This window comes from Amphiura filiformis, chromosome 15 (assembly GCF_039555335.1).
Source record: "Amphiura filiformis chromosome 15, Afil_fr2py, whole genome shotgun sequence".
Taxonomy (NCBI): domain Eukaryota; kingdom Metazoa; phylum Echinodermata; class Ophiuroidea; order Amphilepidida; family Amphiuridae; genus Amphiura; species Amphiura filiformis.
Window position 1 is genome coordinate 57,034,076 of NC_092642.1, and position 21,691 is coordinate 57,055,766.

At 36.4% G+C, this 21,691-nt stretch overlaps 1 protein-coding gene across 1 annotated transcript in view; it reads right to left on the bottom strand.

The window, feature by feature from the left end:
- LOC140171059 (uncharacterized) overlaps window positions 1–21,691 on the bottom strand; it is a 148,903-nt gene that overhangs the window by 114,199 nt on the left and 13,013 nt on the right. The window contains exon 2 of the mRNA XM_072194235.1: window positions 20,943–21,368. Coding sequence (XP_072050336.1) covers window positions 20,943–21,137 — 195 coding nt within the window. The 5' untranslated portion in view covers window positions 21,138–21,368. The remainder of the gene's footprint in view (window positions 1–20,942; window positions 21,369–21,691) is intronic.

The window sequence follows — 21,691 nt, forward strand, 5'->3', positions numbered from 1 at the left end:
AATGACCTTTGACCCCAATTCTGTTTGCACCTTATGGGCACTGGATATAGCTGATACATATGTGCAAGATACGTAATTGTAGGGTGTAACCTGGAGGAGAAGCATTTTGAAATTTCCTAGTTTTTGTTGCCAGAAGAAGAAAGCAGAATCGGATAGCATTAGAATACCCCAGCTAGGTAAGGGGTGGTGCAATAATTGTGTGTACCCTGGGGGCTGAGTTATAGGGGCAAAGATTTTTGGCAGGCCAAAAGGAGGGGGGGGCAAGCATTTTTGGCAGGTCGAAAAGGGGGTCAAGCGATTTTTGGCAGGTCGAAAGGGGGGGCAAGCAATTTTTGGCACAGATATTTTGGGCACCGTTTCTAACGTTACGAACACGTTCAAATATGCAAAATTTCCTGTTCGCTGCACTCGCATGAGATGTTAAGACAATTTAAGGTTTTAAATTCGGGTTCCCCAAAATCTTGCATGTGTAAGGGGGGGGGGGGCAAAGATTTTTTGGCACATCAAAAGGGGGGGCAAAGGTTTGGCGCGTCGAAAGGGGGGGCAAAGGTTTTTGGCACAGCCAAAGGGGCGGCAAGCGATTTTGGCAGACCATTTTGAGAATTCACCCCCCACGGGTACACATAATTATTGCACCACCCCTAAAGAAAGAAAGAAAGAAAGAAAGGAAAGGATCGGATAGAAAAACAGGACCTAGCTTGGGGGTTGTAAACCCCCAGCTAGGTAAAAACCTAAATGTACAGAGCAATGTTGAAATAATTACAGTACAATACATAATATGAAATGGAGCTGCATTAATTAAAACATTTTTTATATCTAAACCACAAAATGTAAAAAGATGCACACATTATGATGGTTGGACTTACAAGTTACAGCACTCATTTTAAATTGTTGAATTGACATATTTATGAATATCGACACGTATTGATCTAATCTAAATTTAAGTCATCCACCCAATATTAGAATTACAAAATTAATACAATGAAATCGATATAATTTTCTTACCTTGTTTGTTGCTCATTCAAGATGACAAAACACAGAAAATACAAGTTTACATCAACTAAATATGTAAACAGTTATAATAGCAAATGCTCAAAGATCGTGAACTCCTTACTCAAAACATTTCAGATTTGGGATTACATCTATACTGATACTTGAACAGAATACAGCAGAACTAAAACTGGTTACAAAAATTTCACAAAGTAATGTCCTTGTGCAGATGGTATGGTACTGAAACGAGAGTGTTGGTGTAGTTGAAAATGGACGTGATCCCAATAATCTCACTCTCCCAATATATGATTCAAAATCTGGTTTCTATTTCAAAACCAATTTCACTGTTGACCCCGTTCTTATCACAAGAGTTTATAAAATGTGGTGTTTTTCTTTCAATCATAAAAAGGATAATTGACCAGACAATTCTTGGGGACCATAAATTTGGTCAGAAATGTTCCTTTTTTTATTTGTTGTCTTCGCTCAGAGCAGTAGTGACCCACTAAAAGGCATAATGGGTCGATGAACTGGTACAGTATATGCCCCTAAGAGTGTACTATATCTGGTATAATTTATTATAATAATGGTTGTAAACTGACATATTTTCTGTACAGAGATGTAAAATAGGGCACTCTGGTAGCTTTGCTTTCACCTGCCATTATTTTAACTATTGCTTACTATACACTCTAAATTACAGGGATTTGAATTCAAATCCAAAAGACTTACTTACAAAACTTTCAAAGACTGTAGTTAGGACCAATCAATATAGGATTAAAATAAGTCTTTACAAAGTTTTATCAATTTCAGTCCCACAGGGATTTAAAAAATAAAACTTTCAGATTAAAAGTTTAAATTTACAAAGAGCAAATGTTAATACTTTAAAGACTTATTTTCAAGTTTAAAAGATTTAATTTTTAAATCCAAGGCGGACTGTAATCAGTGACAAAACCTTTGGATTAAAAAATAAGACTATCCTTAGACTTAAAATGTCAAATCATTGAAAGATTAAAAATGTGACAGCAAGTCCATTGGATTTAATATTCAAGTCCTTTAAGATTTACTTTTAAGCATATCTGGGATTTATTTCAAAATAATATAAATCTTTATGGGGATTTAAATATCGATATTAATTACAAGTCTGTGTGAATTCTTATCAAGTAATACGTCTATTCACAGAAGTAATACCAAGTCAGGACTACTTCTTTCATAAAGTTCAAGCAATAGTCTGCAGTGCCATGATAATTCCAGTGTCACTGCAGTGGCCGAGTGTGATCCATCATGGATATAAGCTTACCCATTTATAAATTATATATGTGTATAGGTAAGCTTATACAGCAGAAGCACAGGCTACTACCTTGGCGATTGAAGATAATGTTCACATTGGCCCTTCGTGCACAACAATGTAAGCTTTTTCATGGAAGATATAGTCACTGACATTGGCAATTACAGCATTTGGGATGCCATTCTGCAAAACAAATTCGCCCATATCACTTCATTCATTCGCTCGCCACCACACAAAATCGCAAAAGAAAGATGGCGGCTGAGCAGTCCAGGAAAACGTTTCGATTTGATCACGTGCACGCACCATCGCGTTGTGATTGGTTTAATGTTTAAGTCTTTCGAAAGATTTAAAATAGATTTTCATTTCCGATCCCAAAAGTAAAATTTAAATCCAAACTCGCGTAAAATAAATCTTAACTAGGGATAATTTGCGCTCACAGAGAGTAGACAATCGCAAGGCATGTAACCCTTTAATGACCTTTTGATCTGACCTTTAACCTTAATGTTTAACAGGTCACGAGGTTTGTTGTCATCAAAATTGAGCCTCGTACCCATTGCAGATGTCCAAAAATGCATTTCTAAAATTTGACCTCTGCATGACCTTTGACCTGACCCTGCAAAATGTTCCCCTGGTCATGAGATCTGTTATCACTGAGTTTGAGCCCCATACCCCTTACAGATGTCCAGAAAAAGAAATTATAAGATTTGACCCCAGATAACCTTTAACCTGACCCCTGCAAAGTGTTCCAATATATTCCCCTGGTCATCAAGTTTGTTGTCACAGAGTGTGAGTCCCGTACCCTTTACAGATGTACAGAAAATGCATTTCTAAAATATGACCTCTGCTGACCTTTGACCTGACCCCTGTAAAATGTTCCCCTGGCCATGATCTTTGCTGTTAACGAGTTTGAGCCCCATATCCCTTATGGATGTCGAGATAATGCAATTGTAAGATTTTACCCCTTAATGACCTTTGACCCCAATTCTTTGTACAACTTTTAGACACTGGCTAAAGGCGATGCAGGTATGCAAGGCGTCATTGTATTATGTAATTTGTGGAAGAAGCATTTTTAGTGAAAATCACATTTTGGCCATAATGACCTTTGGATGACCTTTGACCTCGAGTTGGTCATGTAACATTTGTGCCCCTACCCAATGGTCCTTGTGACCAAATATGGTTACATTGGCCTAAAGCATATGGCTACAATGGCTCGTTAAAAGTTTGACAGAAGAAAGAAAGAAAGAAAGAAAGAAAGAAAGAAAGAAGAACTGACCAAAAACAGAACACTCGCAAATTGGAAATTTGCAATTGTAAAGACTTAAAAATTTACATGTCTCAACTAATATTTCAAGTCTTTCTAATTTAGAGTGTACACCAATCACTGTCACTATTATTCAAGTTTTTTGCAATAACCTTTCAATTCCCACTGAGCCCTTCCAAAATCATATTAGCCATCAATCCTCTCATACACACATTCCCTGGGCTTGGATGACGAACAGATGTTAATTGCGGGCAAAACAGACACATCATTTATCGGTATGCCCTATCTATCTACCTATTGTGCAGAGCTACTACGGTATGGGTTCCTCGTACTAACTTTGTTGCCAGCGGAAGAAAACGGGAAGATTACAGTGGTTTGTTGCCCATGGAAGAACCAAGCGATACAATACCTAGCTGGGGGTGTAAACCCCAGCTAGGTAAAAAACATATTAGCAATCTTGACAAAATGGTCCATTCTCAGGTGACAAGACATCACTATGGACCACAATAGCCATATCCCAATGGCACAGTTCAAGAACCTCAATTGAACAATCATAGTGCAAAATTTGACCTCAAGTTGCAGAGTATGAGTTTTTGTACCCAAAATGTCAAAGGTCATTCAATGAATGTACACATGTATTGGGGTTAAAGTTATAGATGAGCATGTTGTGGATCCTAGTGCATGGATCATGGGAATTGCTTATCCCTCTCTGTTTAAACAGCTTGGGAAAACTAGTAGTATGTTTGATTGCCCTATCCCATTAATTTTTCTCACATATTGAAATTTGGCGTTCCAAATCGGTGTATTTCCGAAGAAATCATCAAAAAACTGCTGAATTTGTCTCAAATATGGTATACCGTAGTTGAGACTAATTAGGCAGTTTTTTGATGATATCTTGGGAAATACACTGAGCTGGAACTTCTAATTTCAATATGTTTATGAGAAAAATAGGGCCTTTCACTTGAAATCAATATATTAGTTTATTACAAGATCATGATGATTATCATTAATAAAAACACTGTAGACTACCAATATCACACTGTATAAATGTCAGTAATTCCATTAGGAATTAGTCACATTTACAAAAAACATTTACATTTTCTTTTTGCATGAGTGCTTGAAAGGGATGACATTTTATGTTATATGTAAGTTTTAAAGAATTTGATTTTCCAAATATATCAGGTCACCTTCCTTTAATGTTTAAGGGTATTTGTGTATGCTGTGACAATCAAGACTTGCACTCAGGGGTGCAAATTGTGATTTCTTCCTCAGGAGCAAGGTTTTTAGGCTCAAGATTTCCTCAATCATACCAGACATAAAATAGGTTTGTTCTGCACTTCGAAAGATGAGAATAATATTGTAACTTTACATAGGATGTTTTTAAAGAGACTAACAAGTAAAATCTTGAAATTTCAAAAGGGGTTTATTTGGGAAAGTGTGCGCGTGTGGCGCGCAAAAATTTGGGATTTTATACTAGTTTGGCCAATGATTGGTGTGAATTCACTGGGACATATGGGCTCCTTTCCTGTTGCCTCCCTTCATTTTTTTTTTTTCATTCGGAGGAAGCACTTTTCTCTTTCATTTTTGTCACTCTGCCCCCCCCCCTTCTGACAACTTTTCATTATCTTTTTTTTTGGCGTTTGGAATGATCTTTCTTCTTATAGGCCTAAGTGTTCTTTAACAATACAGTGGAAACTCGTTATCACGAGATCGCCGGGTCGGCATGTTTAGCTCAGATTAAGCGGAGTTCGCTTTTAAAAGTCAGGTACAAAATGTGTCGGAAGACTGCATGTGTTTAAGTCGGCTCAGTGGGCTGTACAAGCAAAACTTCACTGGTCGAGTCTGCATAGCCGTCTTCATTATTTTATACTAGATTTGCAGCCTCCGAGCAATGTCACAGTTTGAAATTCCCTCAATCGGTATGATAGGCCAATAATTGTTTTTGATTTTCGGTAAGAGGCATTTTTCTCACAGCTTTCTGATGAAATTCAGATGATTTTCTCAAGCTGATTATCGTAAACAAATAAAACAATTATGCCTACGGCGATATCGGGATTTCCCCTACTTCCAGCAGCTAGTAAACATGCCTTGAAGGGTTTCCACTTTCGATCCAAGGCGGACTTCCGCGTTTGCGATTGGCTAGTTTGATATGTCGTCAGCAATAATTGGCCTTATATGGCAAATTTCGTCATGACTTGATTTTATAACATCTAAAAATAGGAAAGGGAATCCTCATTTGCCGCTAAAGTGATGTCTCGAGCGAGTATTTTGTCAACTTCTCACATGATTTAAATCATAAATTTACCTTGGGAAATTAGCTCGTTTTATCCATCATAAAAACAATAGAAAACAAAAGCTTTGACTGACAGCAAGTGCTCGTATTATGCGGATTTTCGTATTATTTACCTTGTATTAAACAGTTTATTTTGTACAGTAAATAATAGGGGAAAATCGGGACCATGACTTTCTGTTCGTAGTAAGCGGTTTCTCGCGATTAAGCGATCTCGTATAACGAGTTTCCACTGTATCATTTGAAATATCATTTGAAAGGTACAAAGATTGAATTATTTTATTAGCACTAGCATCTGTTTGCAACATGCCCTTAGTTTTAACATCCTCAATTTTTGCATCAATAGGGAATCAAATTTGCATATCATGTTTGATTGATTTGGCCCTCTCAATTTGTTTCCCTTTAATTTCCTCAAATCGTGCTGGTCAGTAGCAGCCACTTGCTGACCGCTGTATCTCCATATATGTGACCAGATATGTTTACCTCTTAATGTTGATGAGCCCATTTCACTATCCTTTACATCTTGTTCAGTGCTTTATGTTCTCTAAAATTCCCTCAAAATTTTCCAGGTTGTCATCTTCTCACTGGCACTTCTGATTTTTTAATATTGATACATTGAATTCCTTTATGACTTTTTTTTTCCATACAATCCTCATTGCCTCACTTTATAAATTTCCTTGTGCCTTATTACCACCTGCCACCGATTTCCTCAAATATGCATTGTTACTAATATCCATATTCTGACACCAACACCTTCCTCTTTTAATACTTAAGGCTCTTATTTCTTGAACAATCATTTGAATTCCTCAATATTTTGCACAAGTGTCTTCCTCTCTTCCATTCAGTAGCTTCACTGTTTCACCTATTACTTATTATCTGTTTGCTGAGATTGTTTTCCTCTTCTACCTCCTCCTCCTCTTCTTCTTTCCTCTTCCTCTCCTCTTTTTTTTCTCCTTCCTCTTTTTCCCTCTCTTTTTTTTTTCTTCTAAAGGCATTATTTCCTCAATTTTGACTGTCATTTCCTAGGAGCGGTGCTCCCCGCTCCCGCACAATTTGCATCCCTGCATGCACTAAGACTACTTAATCACATTTCTGCATGGCCCATTTACCGATAAATAATGCGGTGACAACACAGAATTCTAATATATATAAAAGAACTGGTCATCGTGTACCAACGCATGGCATAAGCGTAATGGTCCCAGCTGAAAATGAATACAAAAGGTACGGCAAGAATTTTTAGCATCACTTAACGTCTAAGTTCACTTTTCAATGTGCAAACTGTAGTAGTTAGGATAATGAAAACGACTGGTAAGCAAGTCTACTAAATGACCTCAAAAAAAAGAAAAAAAAAATGGCGGATGGCCGGACCCTTTCCAGAACTAAATACATCATATTTAGCCATTGTCAACATGGGGTCATCGGCAGGAATTTTTTTTTATTAAAAACTAACACCTCCGCTATTTAATGGAAAGAAATGTGCAAATGTTTTCCTTGTTTCGAATCGGACGAGTGACAAGCTCTAATGATGTCATGATGTAAACAACATACTCGTCATTAATAATTAATTAGGTAAACCCAAATATGGAGGTATGATAAGGTATCCAAAAGTATGCTAATTAGAAGTTCAACTAATCAGAATACGATCCTGGTATCCAATTCTATGCAAATGAGTTGAAGGAGGTTGTAAACGTGAACATGTACAGTAGTTTTGATCTAGCTTTACTACTACTAGAAGATCTTTGGGTGACAATGACATGGGTGCAGCCATTTTGAATTTCAACTTGGAAATTGCACCACAAATAAATCAAACTTTGTTTACCCAAATTGGGGAAGTGAGATGCATTTCGCCTTTCTTTGCCTATTTTATGCTTACCACAGTTTTTAGAATTTAACACAATAATTGCGCAAAAGTGCGATCCTTTTTGATCCCCCTGATGTGTTTTTAAACACATTTCTTGTTTGTGATATGCCTCAATGTGAGATACAAAATGCATCGTGAAAATGTTGGACCACCCATCTGTAAGTTTACAATATTTTACAAATTCTATACATCGTTGATCTTATTATTCTAACCCTGATGATTTTTTTTTACATTTTGTTATTTTAACGATCAAGTTTCTCTGCCTCCACAATTTCAGCAGAAACATAATATCTATTATCTTACATATATCATATGCTAGCATGTTATAGATGTTTTTACAAAATCCAAAGGGCCATTGACGAGTCAAAATTACCTTTCAATCAAAATAAATAATATCGGATATTTTCAGACATTATGTATACTGATGTTGTTGTTTTTTGGTTTTCGGTGCTGATTTAAAATCCTAGAAAGTTGGTTAATCAAGTATAAGGATTTTGAAAGGCCTGTATGAATTTTTTTAATTGGGGGGGGGGGGGGGTATGCAGATTTTGAAAAAGTGGACTTTTTTCCAAGGGGAGAGGGAGCAATTTTGTGAAAAGTGGACTTTCTTCCCAAAATTTGAACCACTTTTGACCCAAAAAATAATGAATTCAAGTGCAAACCTGAACTTTAAGTGCAGATGGCCGGCGGGAAACTCAAATCCCTAAAACAGTGAAAAACTGTCATTATTTTGAAATATTTTGATATTTTATGTTGAACTTAATTTCCTTGATCAAGCCCTATTTTTCTTCTAATTTTTCCACATTTGTCACACCCGAAATGATGCAATTTTTGAAGTTTCATATTCGAGATCCTGTCAAAAATAACCTTTTTCTGGTTTATGCTGTTTTTTGACACCCTAAATGCCTGCCTACATCATGCCCCCTCCCACGTTAAAATTGAACTACAACATATATGACAACTGACAAGTCATGGGATTTCATGAGTGGTGAAGCACAATATGTTTGAAATTGTCACAAATCGCAGTATAACATTTTCACGAATTATTCAATTTCTTTGAATGCCTATATACATGTAGGAAAATGAAATATTCGCAAGCATGAAAACTTCACAAAAATCACAGAAATTTCATGCACAAAAAAATTCATACTTCAGATCCATAAACAGGCCTGTACGCAGGATTTCATTTGGGGTGCTGATTTTGAAAAAGTGGACCTTTTTCCAAGCGAGGGGGGGGGGGCAATTTTGTGAAAAGTGACAAAATTTGGACCTTTTTTGTCCAAAAAAGTGTAAAAAACCTGATTTTTTTGCTCGCTACGCTCGCAAATTCTTAAATTTTGGGACTTTTTGTATACTTTTCCAAATTTGGGGGATGCATCACCCCCCCTTGCGTACGGGCCTGTCCATAAATATAAGAAAGGTTTATGAACTTAAATAATTAGCTAGTATAAAAAAAAGGTCTAACAAACTGCCAAAGGTTGAACCATCCATATTAATGCCCTGCCTGCTACAAATGTAGCCATAGGCTTCAACATAAGTCCCAAATTTTGCGATATTATCTCAAAATATCAAGAGCTACCTTAAGAACCACTGAATCAATACTAGGCTTGTTTGTACTCATTTTAATGCATTTTTCATGCTGATTCCAAATATGGATATGACAATTTACAATTCTAAAATTTTTGAATTTAAAAAAGACAGAAATTTGTCGTCTGCAGTCAACACCCGCATCATGGGAGAGTTAAACTTGGTAACTAACTTTCAGCTCCCTTCATTGTATGTAATCTTGATATCAATCAGGCAATATTTGTGTCCTATAGTCTCACTTCTGTTTCTGTGAATACTATTTGAACTGACCCCCGGGGGGATCACTCCCATTGTGGCCTGTACACCATCCGCGATAATGAAAACGCGTAAAAAGGGTTTTTTTTGTGGGCAGGCACGATATGCTGGCAGCGTATCGCGTTTAGGGTGTCAAAAACATGAAAAATTGGAAAAAAGGGTAGCAAAATTGCAATTTCTAAATACGCGGAAATGAAATTTAGGGTATGAAATTTGATGTTAGGAATGAAATCCCTGTTTAGGGTGTTGTTTTAGCCAAGGGTTAAATCCTTGTTTAGGGTGCTTTTCAAAAGTTGATTATCGCGGATGGTGTACAGGCCACAATGGGAGTGACCCCCCCCCCCCCGGGAACTGACCACCATCTCTTCTACTAGCTTTATGTACTGACCCACACCGACATCGCCTGGCTAATAATTATTTGGTGCAGCAGAGACATTAAAATGAATACACAGGATCCATACACGTGAATTGCTATGCACGATTTTGATATCAGACGAAAATCTTCGGATACTAGGTTACAAAATGATGAATATCTCCCGTAAATGAATTTTTCTTAAGAAACCAGATGTGGTCTCATACACTTGAAAATATGTGTTGAACAGATATTATAGTCGTTAGCGTGCGCTTTGAAAATTGGCCGTGCGCTTTGAAGTCAAAATTTGACCAAAACTCTCAATTTTATATTGCGTTGGTCCTATATGGACTACAGCGCGCAGCTATAGCGGCACTCACTCAAGTGGAGAGAGTATAACCATTGACCGCAATGTCGTAAGCTTGCTCACAGAGCGAGAAATCAATTACCCCGTCTATACAGTAGCCTTAGTCAAGTCACTTCGCTAATAATATGCATCTCATAAGGTCCGAATAAAATGGTCATAGGTGGCTGTGGATTCACCCTACCATGGCGATTTCTACTATGAAGATATCGGGGCGATGTCACTGTGTGACCTAGCAAAAAGTTTTTGTCACCACAACCCGTCGGCAGAGTGCAACACTATCGTAAGTGCAGTAGAATTCAATAGCTGCCATTTGCAACATTTCAATAAATGTACTTACTTTTAATCTATAACACTAGAAAAAAACACCCAACTACATGTAAAGGTGATATCTTGGGGTTAGCTTAGTGGCCATCAGGAAAGTATACAGAACATCCAACACTTTATAATGAGCATGATGAGGGGATTGTGCTGCAAACAATAGGTGTTTTACAAAAGGCAGCTATTACATTCTACTGCACTTATGATAGTGTTGCACTCTGTAAATGAACCGTAACCCCTACCATTGCCTACCCCAACCAGCAACAGTTATACTTGCTGTAGAAGTGACGTAATAATGGGATTAACTACCATAGCAATAGAGGAATACAATTTTTGAGTAGATTGCCCTGCACTACAAGCAGATTGCACTAATCACCCGTATATGTCAGCAAACATAGATTGAATACAATACAGCTCTTTTCAAAGATACTAATCTTACAGGTGTGAGTGATCAGCCTTTCTTTGACATCTATGGTTCAAAGCATAGGTACTGTGTGAACGTTGCAGTGCAGGGTGGTATATTGAAAATTGTATTCCTCTATTGCTATGGTAGTTAATCCGATTAATTACGTCACTTCTACTGTGAATTGACTGCAAAAGCAAAGTAGACCTCGCGACGGGTTATTTTTGCGTGGCCCCCCTAAATTTCAAATTGCTGTAGCGTGGAAACAAAAGAGAGTTATGACCTCAAATTTTCAGGTTTTTCATTTCCCAATAGTATCTACCAGTACACAAAAAAATTCCATGAGTATGTGTTAACTTTCATGTTGAGTTGGCATGGAATGACTACAGGTTTTTGCCAGTTATTGCCACTTTACTGGCAAAAACAGAATCCTGCCAAAAATAGTGTCGAAAAAATATTTTACAGAAAAAATAATTTTTCGGGAGGGGCGGTTAGTGATTTTTGTGGTTAATCTTTCTTGAGTGATCAGAGTCAGAGTATCTCTAGTTGGTTACTAAGAAAAAAACAGGTCCTACTCGTCAGACTGTAAAAAGGCAGTACAAATTTGATCAACTGTTAGAAACTATTAGCAAATAACCCTGCCCAAATGTCCACTTTTGAATTGATACTGATAGTACTGTAAAGCTATTTAATTTTGCTAGTACTTAAAGGAGGATTTCATGATCCTAACATCCTCTTTTTATGACATTTTTCAGTAGATATGCACGAAAAAAGCTTATTTCCAAAATTTCAGTTGATTCCGATTTTATGCTTGCGAGTTATGCATGATTATGTGTATTACACTGCTCCATAGACAATGTGTTGTAATTTCGTTCTGGTGCACCAGAACGAAATTCACATTTAGCGATATTTTTGCTAAACGAATTAATCTGCAAGAAATATTTGGTACATAAACATTATGTAGCCAGAGGTATCCAGTGGTGTAAAAATCTCAACTTTTTTGGGAAAAGTGGGGGATGAGGCTGTGGATCACTTAAATGTCCCTTTAATATCGCTAATTGCCAGTGATCACCATGTTTGTGGGTATCAGGCTCTGATAAATTTTATTTTTTTAAATTGCACGATCATTATTGTAAATAGCATGTAATACTGGTATGCTTCGCGGAATAGCCTGTGATCAATAACAGTGGAAATAAGTTGCTGGCTTGTCTGGAAATATATTTTGTTTGTCTGCATTGCTGTTATATGCACATCATTGCACAATAATTATACAATTGCCCAATCGGGCATGGTGTTTGATGATTTATCTTGCCCAACAGTATTTTTAATTGCGCCGGGCAATCGAACATGTGATTTATCTGAGCTTGCACTAGGATCCACAGCATGCTCATCTATCAGGGCACAGTTCTTAAACCCAAATACAGTTGCACATTCATTGAATGACCTTTGAAAATTTGGGAACACAAACTCATACTCTGCAACTTGAGGTCAAATTTTGCACTATGGTTATGTAATTGAGGGTATTGGACTATGCCATTGGGATGAGGCTATTGTGGACCATAGTGTTGGTTGGCATTTAATTCCACTAATCCAGCAATTCATGTTTACAATTCAATATAAAACTGTCAAATTTGCAGGTATTTAATTTAGTGAAATTAAATCCCTAGCGAAATTAAGTGGTTTTACAGTACTTAACCCCTGAGCACTACCTGCCGATCTAACATTTCCTCTGATTGGTCAATTACATGATATCTTAATTTTAATCACCAATCAGAATGGGGCTATAATTCACCCCGATTTTTTTGGGTGGTGAAATTATTCTAACAATGTTCCTGATTGGTCCAATTGATAATGAAAACTTCAATCGGCAGGTAGTTCTGCAGGGTTAATATTTTTGAATTTCATTGTACATATCTTTGGAATCGCAACACAATAGAAGTTACACACAAAAAATGGTTCAAGTACAATTTAGTGAAACACAGCCATTGTGTTAAGTTTGTGCAACTTTGATAAAAATTTTAATGGATGTGCTACACTCGATCATATAATGCTTCGCTGCAGATTTGGAGCGATAACCACAAAATAATATGTACAATGAATATGTAATCGGCCCTATTATATATTCTAGGTCACAAATTTACCTGCTCGCTGTGTTCGCAATATACATGTATATATGTAGACCATTCAATGTTTGCAAATTGGGATCCCCCAAAATTTAGCATAATGATAATATATACAAAGGGGGGTGGACACAGATTTTTAGACAGGCTGAGAAGGGGGAGGGGCAAGCAATTTTGGCAGGCTGAGGGGGGGGCAAAGATCTTTTGCACACCATTTGGTAATTTTACACCCTGGGGGCTCACAATTATTGCACACACAGCTCTACGTGCAAAAATGTGTTTCACAGGAAACCACAATTATGGCCATTGATTTTCAACATCTGTAACACTAGTTAACATCATTTGCATTATTGCGGATTAATAGCATATTGTAATGTAATATAGACCAGTGCATGCTTTGGTCACACAATCAATAAAAACATTTCATTTAATGATTAAAAAATTACTCTTTGATCATCACATTTTTAAAGAGGTATTGATCGATGATATATTTTTTTTTACAGAAAATGGTTCAATTAATTATTTTCCCCATACCTACCATCTAGATGTTTACTTTAATTAAAGCCATATTATAACATTTCCATACAAAATTAGATGAGTATTTCTTTGCCAAAAAATGTTAGCTTTTATTATCAGATATGTCCCCTTTTAATTTTGAGCCGTACGACAGAGGTAAAGCAAAGAAAATTGAATTTACTACCAGCTACCGATGTCGCCAATGTGTAACATTCCGTCGGTTGTGTTACGGTACTATCCTTTGATGTGTATATCCATCCCGCACACCACGTACGTACTGTGTGTTATGAACATCGTGTACGCGTTCGACTAATATTGCCATCGTAATAATAAAACGACAGTTCCATCGTTTTATTCAAAATCTCGGATTTTGACAAAACTACAGCACCCCGAGTCTTGATTTTTGCAGGGTATATTGGTTTAATAAAGTACAATATAATTGTGTAAAAAAATGAATTAAAAAAAATAAGTGAGGGCGTCCTCCTCAGCAAATGTTATAATATGGCTTTAATTAAAGGAGGATTTCGTGATCCTACATGTAGCATCCTCTTTTTATGACATTTTTCAGTAGATATCCACGAAAAAAGCTTATTCCCAAAATTTCAGTTGGTTCCGATTTTGCGTTTGCGAGTATGCATGATTTATGTGTATTACACTGCTCCATAGGCCACTGTTGTAATTTCGTTCTGGTATACCAGAACGAAATTCAAATTTGACGATATTTTTGCCAAACGAATTAATCTGCAAGGAATTTTTGGTACATAAACATTATGTAGCTAGAGGTTTCCAGTCATTTAAGAATCTCAACTTTTTGTAGAAAAGTGGGGGGATGAGGCTGTGGATCACAAAATGCCCTTTTAACTTCCATGATTTGACATGTATTGCAATAGGTAAAGGGAGATGTTTGTTCATACCAATTTCATTGAAGTGAAATTCCTGGAGCTACCCACAATCCCCCGAAAAATTCCTGGGCAATCCTGGCGCCCCCACTGCATAGGTGTATGACATTTCACTAACATGGTTACCACAAATCAACATCTTTTTTTCATCTCTTTGGAAATACATCGATTTGGAATGTCAAATTTCAGGATGGTAATATCACAAAAATATGATGATACAAAATCTAGTCAACAATGAGGTACATTGAGGGGTATGAGGCTGTCGATCAGGACACCGGCTAGCTGTATATATTGTCTGGCAATTTCATGAGCTTTAGAAATTATAAGTCAGAAAAATTGTATTTTCTTGTATGGACCACAGACAAACAAAGACAAAAAATTGTGATTAATCAAGCCATTTGTTGTCATTCAAGGTGAACAATGGGCGTGCAGGTGTGTGGATGTACAAGCATGTGCGCACATATGCTCAAATGAGTCGCACAAAACCTGTGAGTCTGCTCATCACCAGTATGTTCTTATCGCTCTGGTGCCTGTGCAGTGCAATATTTTTTACTTTCCCCGATTCTTAATCACCTCCACATGGGTGTCGACTGCACAAGTTTCAAATTTTATTAAAAATTCAATAAAAATTTCAGAATTTCACATTTTCATGACCATAGTTGACCAATTGTTGTCATTCACCATTGACAAGGCGAACAATGGACGTGCCGGTGTGTGTGGGGGGGGGGGGTGTACAAGCATGTGTGCACACATGCCCAAATGAGTCGTACAAAACCTGTGAGTCTGCTCATCATTGGTATGTTCTTATCGCTCTGGTGCCTGTGCAGTGCATCCACTCCTTAACATGGCGATGCACACACCTGCATCAAAAATGGTCATAACTCTTTGTGCAAAATTGTTTACTTTCTTCGATTCTTAATCACCTCCACATGGGTGTCGACTGCAGACAACAAGTTTCATATTTTTATTAAAAATTCAATAAAAATTTCAGAATTTCACATTTTCATGACCATAGTTGGTATCAGCATGAAAAATGCATTAAAATGAGTGCAAACAAGCCTAGTATGGGTACAGTGGTTCTTGAGATAGCTCTTGATATTTTGAGAAAATATCTCAAAACCTAGGCTTTTTATGTTGAAGCCTATTGACAGCATGCAGAGCATTAGAGATTGTTGGCTATGAATATTAAAACGCATCTCAAAATGCCACTGTTTATTACAAGATAATTAATAACTCAAAATCCATGTATCAAATTTTAAAACTACATGAACAATAACAAAAAGAAACTTAATTTTAATGTCTCACTATAGCTTAAAATTTTGTACAATGGTGACAATTTTCAAAAGTTGCACCTGAACCCACTGAAAAGATAAAATGTACTTTTGTTGTTCAAAGAGTGCCTGGTAGTACACAGGGCAGGCCATTCTTGATCAGTCATGTACAAAATATAGTTTGTTTGTTTGTTTACCCAGGTTGGTCCGTGAGGGACACATGCTGAATGTATAAATGGTACACTGACTTCAGCAGCTTTTTAGTGCAACTTTTAAATTTGCCTCTTTTTAATTCAAAGAGTCCCAGTGACTACAAATTTTGAGCAATCCAGACAAATTAGGTATCAAAAGTTGTAGAACTAAAATGGGTGTCTTTTTACTATTTCAGTTTATAAAATTTGATGCATAGATTTTGAGTTGTTTTGTAATACAGGGGGTAATTGGGGGTAATTACTTCTTCTCTTTATTTTATCAAATTTGTTGATATACATGTATGTAGCTGTATGTGCAACTTGGCCCTAGAGCCACAAAGCTTTAAACCCTAACACCCCAGGAGCTTTTTGGCAACAGGAAGGGAAAGAAGGAAGGAATAAAGAAAGAAAAGAAAGAAGTTGTATGCTCAGGGTGGGATTCGAACCCGAGACCCCTCGCATGCCAAGCACTAGGTCGGCGACACTTTGCCATGGGTCTTGGTCACAATAGGGCGATTGCGGCATCAAATCACATGGGATGCACGCACGAACAGCGAATATATCAAATAGTATTTTGTAGGACCTGGCGTGTTAGGGTTTAAAATAAAACTGAAATGACATGAAATTTAGCAGTAAAACCAGGTGAAAAATTATGTTTATTTATATAATTCCCGTCGATCATGCCACTGTTTTTCCACGAAATTTAGCAGTAAGTTCACATACACACACCCCTACATATTAGTGTATGACTATACAACAAACTGTCTCCCAATTACATGTATGTGACAGTAAACACAGACTGTCAACGGAAATTTATACTGATTCAAATATCAACTTAAATTTGAACTGATTGGTGACTATTTCCATGTATCCTGACCCGATTTTCAAATTCCCCTGACAATTTGGCTGTTTTTTTCCATTTGAACCAATACAGTAAAATTTGTTCAAGAGTCAGACACTATTGTAATATATACAACCATGCAGGCATAAATCCTACCTTGGGGTACAATGTACCATAGTTAGGCTTAGAGAAAAAAGATAATTTTTTGACCAAAAATGAGAGATGGCAACTTCAAAATGCGAGAAAAAAGCGAGATTTATGCCCAAAAATTGGCGAAAATCAGAAAAAGGTAAAACAATTGAGTGAGGGCAGTATTTCATTGACTCCATACCCCTGAGTGATACCAAAACAAAGCATGGATACTGCCGACCGGACTATCAAAAATACACAAATTTTGTCCTCATAAATCAGCTTAAAAGGTTTGAGTAGTAAATAAAGAATATTACTTGTGTTGTTGCTTGAATGTGCCAGAAAATGGACCGTTTTTGTACATTCAGGCTGGAAAATCAGGTCAAACTTAAGCTTTTTTAGTTGCAATGGTTGTCGAATTCTGCAACCTTTCGCCACAGAAATAGATTTTCGTGATAGAAATGAATCTTTTAAAAGCGAGAAAAGCACTAAAAAGCGAGATTCACGGTGAGAAAAGCGAGATTGCGTTTTCTCTCTAAGCCTAACCATAGTCCTATACATTGTAGATAGCCTATACCCGTATTTATCAAAATATTCTGTAAACAAATATCCCAGTAATAATTTTGGCCAAATTTTTCTCATATACATAAAAAGATATCAGTTTAAAATTGACATTACAAACTTAGGGACCGTTCACAAACACTTGTTAGGGGGGCCTGATGCAAGGGGGCCCTGAAAATTGGTGACCCTCCTAAGGGGGGGCCCTGAAAAAAATGACCACAAATTTTCCTGGGAAAATTGAGTTTATATGCTTTGACCCATAATTTTCATGTCAAAAAGGGGGGGGGGCATGAAATTTTTGAGGTCTGTAAAGGTGGGCCCCGAAAAATTTTCACGATGAAATTTTTTTGCATCAGCCCCCCCTTACAAGTGTTTGTGAACGGTCCCTTACAACCATAATGTATGACTTCCGTCAAATTTGAATTTTGTTTATTCTTTAGGGCTCATATTGAAATTCCCTTACACAGGAAGGTGTGCGCCATCCTGCAGCTTTCCTGTGCTAGCCTTCTTTGTTAAAATCCTGGGCAGGGTGTATCACTGATGCATATAATCCATCCGCTTTATGACCGAAGCTTTCCTGAGGCGCGCGCTTAGCGAGGGGAATCCTGCCTTCTTTCTGTGTGAAAACGTGGTAGGGTATTTCAATATGAGCCCTTATGCAAGCTGAAATAATTAGTAATAACCATCAGGAAAGGTTTCCGTCCAGGATGGGTTTCTGGTTTTAAGTCAAAATAACAAGGTCAAGTGAAAGAAACACTACTGGCTATTTTGAGCGTTTATGTTTCACAAAATTGAAGTTGTTTGATTTATATGTGATTTTTGGTTGTTAAGATGTGTACAGCTCTCCTTGAAGGATCCAGAAGAGTTATTTATTGCTCTCCTGCAAATTCCAGACAGTTACTGATTACAAATCTAGCAAAAAAAATCAGATTTGAAAAAAAAATTGTCTGGAAGGGGTTTAGTCCAATTTCAATCATATTAAGATTGTACATTATAGCTTTTTCAAAATAGAACATTTACATAGGTAATAGAAATAACTGGGCATAAATGTTTTACAAATTGGGAAGATTAAAAAAAAATTCATATCAAGTTATATAAAGCCCACCTAAATTTTTGGTGTCAAATCGCCCATGTAAGGGGATGGGCTTATTTATACATGAGTGGTTATGCAATATAAAACTATTTAAAATACCCTGCAAAGTGGTCTAATTATACTGCTGTATTTGTTTTAAAAAAATCAATCCAGCTGGATCCCAGCATTAATGAGCCAACAGATTTACTGATGCATACATTACACAAGATATTGTTATTTTCTTTCAATTCATTAACTTTTATTATTTTAATAATTGGCACTACAATGATTTTAGATGATGGGTGTGTGTCAGAAGATGCGTGCAAATCGCACATTTTGCTTTATGGCCACATATTCACATGCTTTGCCTTCATTTTATTGCCTCAAACACAACTGCAAAAATTTGAACAATCAATCACCGGTTTCATGATATCAATGTGGCAGCAGGCCCATTGTTATTGATAACGTTTACAGTATTTGTAGAAATCCCATATTTTTGTGGAGCACTGCCAGATGGTAATGCGATGTTTTTTAATTGGAATTATCTGGTTTGTTTTAAATCACTGATTTAAATCAACTTTTTTAGTTTTTTTACCACTTTTGACGATGTAATTTCTTTCTTAAATTGACTATTTTACTTCATTCCTAATGCTTCTATAAATTTCGGATACAATTAAAATACCGATGATGACATTTTAATTTATCTATTGCTAAAAATTATCTTCAAGATGAAGAAATCAACAGAATTTTCTCCATGATTTTACCATTTCCTTTCTTTAAATTGACATGTAAAAACATGTTTTGATTTTAATACCTGATAGGACTGCACATATATCTAGCATTCCATTTCCATGCTTATCGTGGGGTATAGCAGTTCTTGCAATAAAAAGAATATAAAAAAATTGGAAAAAAAAATCGCCAGCCCTGCAATACATTAAACTGCGATTATTACCAGTTTGCAGTGATTTATTTTTAGGCAACTTAATCAAAGAAAGAGAACATTGTATAGCTTTATATTTTATAGATGTTGGTACCATAGTCAACTTTTTGAGAAAAAGTAAAATTATTACATGCTCATAAAAATGCAAATTATAATGGTGTAATGTTATCTCTGATTGCATAAGCAAACTGGGCTGCAGTTTGCACCCAAACATCGGGTGTTTTAGCTTTAAAAACAGTAAATTCCATTGAGATCAATTTCTGCAGAAAAATCCTGCAGATAATTTAACATTATCAATGTATGCACATACATGTATGGTGTTGCGATGTTTCAATGTATTGAAAAATATCAATGTTTTACCAACATAGACTTGTCAATGTTTTCAATCTATTAAGGGTGGGGTATGAACATTTTTGTGGGACATGAGAGCACATCAGACATATCAAATTACATTCTGAATACGAAGAATGTCCTTCTGATATCAAATAATTTTGATTTTTTGAAATTGCAATGTAATACACATTTTATGGCAAATGATTAAAAATTGATATTTTTGATATTTAACAGTACTCAAAGTAAACTTTATAAATCTGATGATTTATACTTAAAGTGTATCTAGGTGGGATGAAAAGCCGACGATCAATTGAAAATTTTGACCTTTCGTATTGAAGATATGGATTTTTTCCCAAAACACCAAAAAAATTAGGTCTTTTTGGGAAAAAATCCATATCTTCAATATAAAAGGTCAAAATTTTCAATTGATCGTCGGCCTTTCCTCCCAGCTACATACACTTTAAGACTATATCATTAGGTTTATAAAATTTACTTCGAGGACTGTTATATATCAAAAATTTGAAAAATATCAAATTTTAATAATTTGTCATAAAATTTGTATTATATCGTGAATTTCAAAAATGAAAATTATTTGATATCAGAAAGACATTCTTTGTATTCAGAATGCAATTCGATATGTCTGATGTGCTCTCATGTCCCACAAACAATACTGTCGAAACGCTCAAAACGCTGATTCCAGATCCCTTAACATTGCCAACATTGAAATCATCAAATTGTTAATGTTTTTGACATGAAAATGAAATGAATAGTACTTTTCTAACACTTTTACAACCAAATCAATGATATCACATTATATGTCATTGCTACTTGGTGGCTGGTGCATGATTGGTATGATTTTAAAGCTTGGAAGTAAAGATTTGAAATATATACATATTATATCTCAAAAAATAATTTTGTTGGCTTTGTGCTCATTATGTTAGAGTGGGTCACAAACAATCAACGTATTCGATGTTTTCGATGTTTTTCATTTCGATGTCAATGGTCGATGTTTTATTGAACATCGCAACAGCTTAAATGCACATTTATAATTGGATCACTATACAATGTGCATGGGAGGATTTTTTTGAGTAAATATAACTTACCTTCCAAGAGCAGTTGGTGATAGCCGGAGGGTCGAACACGCAGCAATGCGCCAGCTCATCAGCAAGACTGAAATCCGTAGTAGATGCCCTGACATCTGGCAATACAGACAAGGAACATGTCGCCAAAGTTGCTGCGAAGATCACGCACAGGTACCATCTCTCCCCGACACGTGGGCTGATGCTTAAATCACACATTATGGTGTAGTACCCGATCCACTTTTGATTACATGCGTTAGGTGAGGAGGACGGCTACAAAGTACAAAAGTGATAGTACCAATTGGTACATCCGTTTGGAGCACCTTTTTAGAACATTTCTTTGGAGAGAGTCTGTAGCGGATCAATCTAAGTCTGCAGCGGATTGATCTGAATCTGCAGCGGATTGATCCGAGTCTGTAGCTAATTGATCCGAGTCTGTAGCGAATTGATCTGCAAATGTTAAGAAGATAAAATGTTTTCAGTATTAAACTTTCAGCTCACACTGACACTTATTTCAATTGAATTGGAGGTTATCAAACACCTTAGCAAGTACAGCAAATGCACGCATGTGCACCTGGCTTCTTCAGAAGTGTTGCAGAGTATTCCTTCAAAGTCAAAGTACTGAGGTATACTCAAAAGCCCACTCAGAAGTTATCAATCACCTTAGCAAGTATATATCAAATGCCCACATACATGAATGCACCTGGCTTCTTCAAAGAAATGTTGCAAAGTATTCCTTCACAGTCAAAGTACTATATATACTCAGAAGCCTG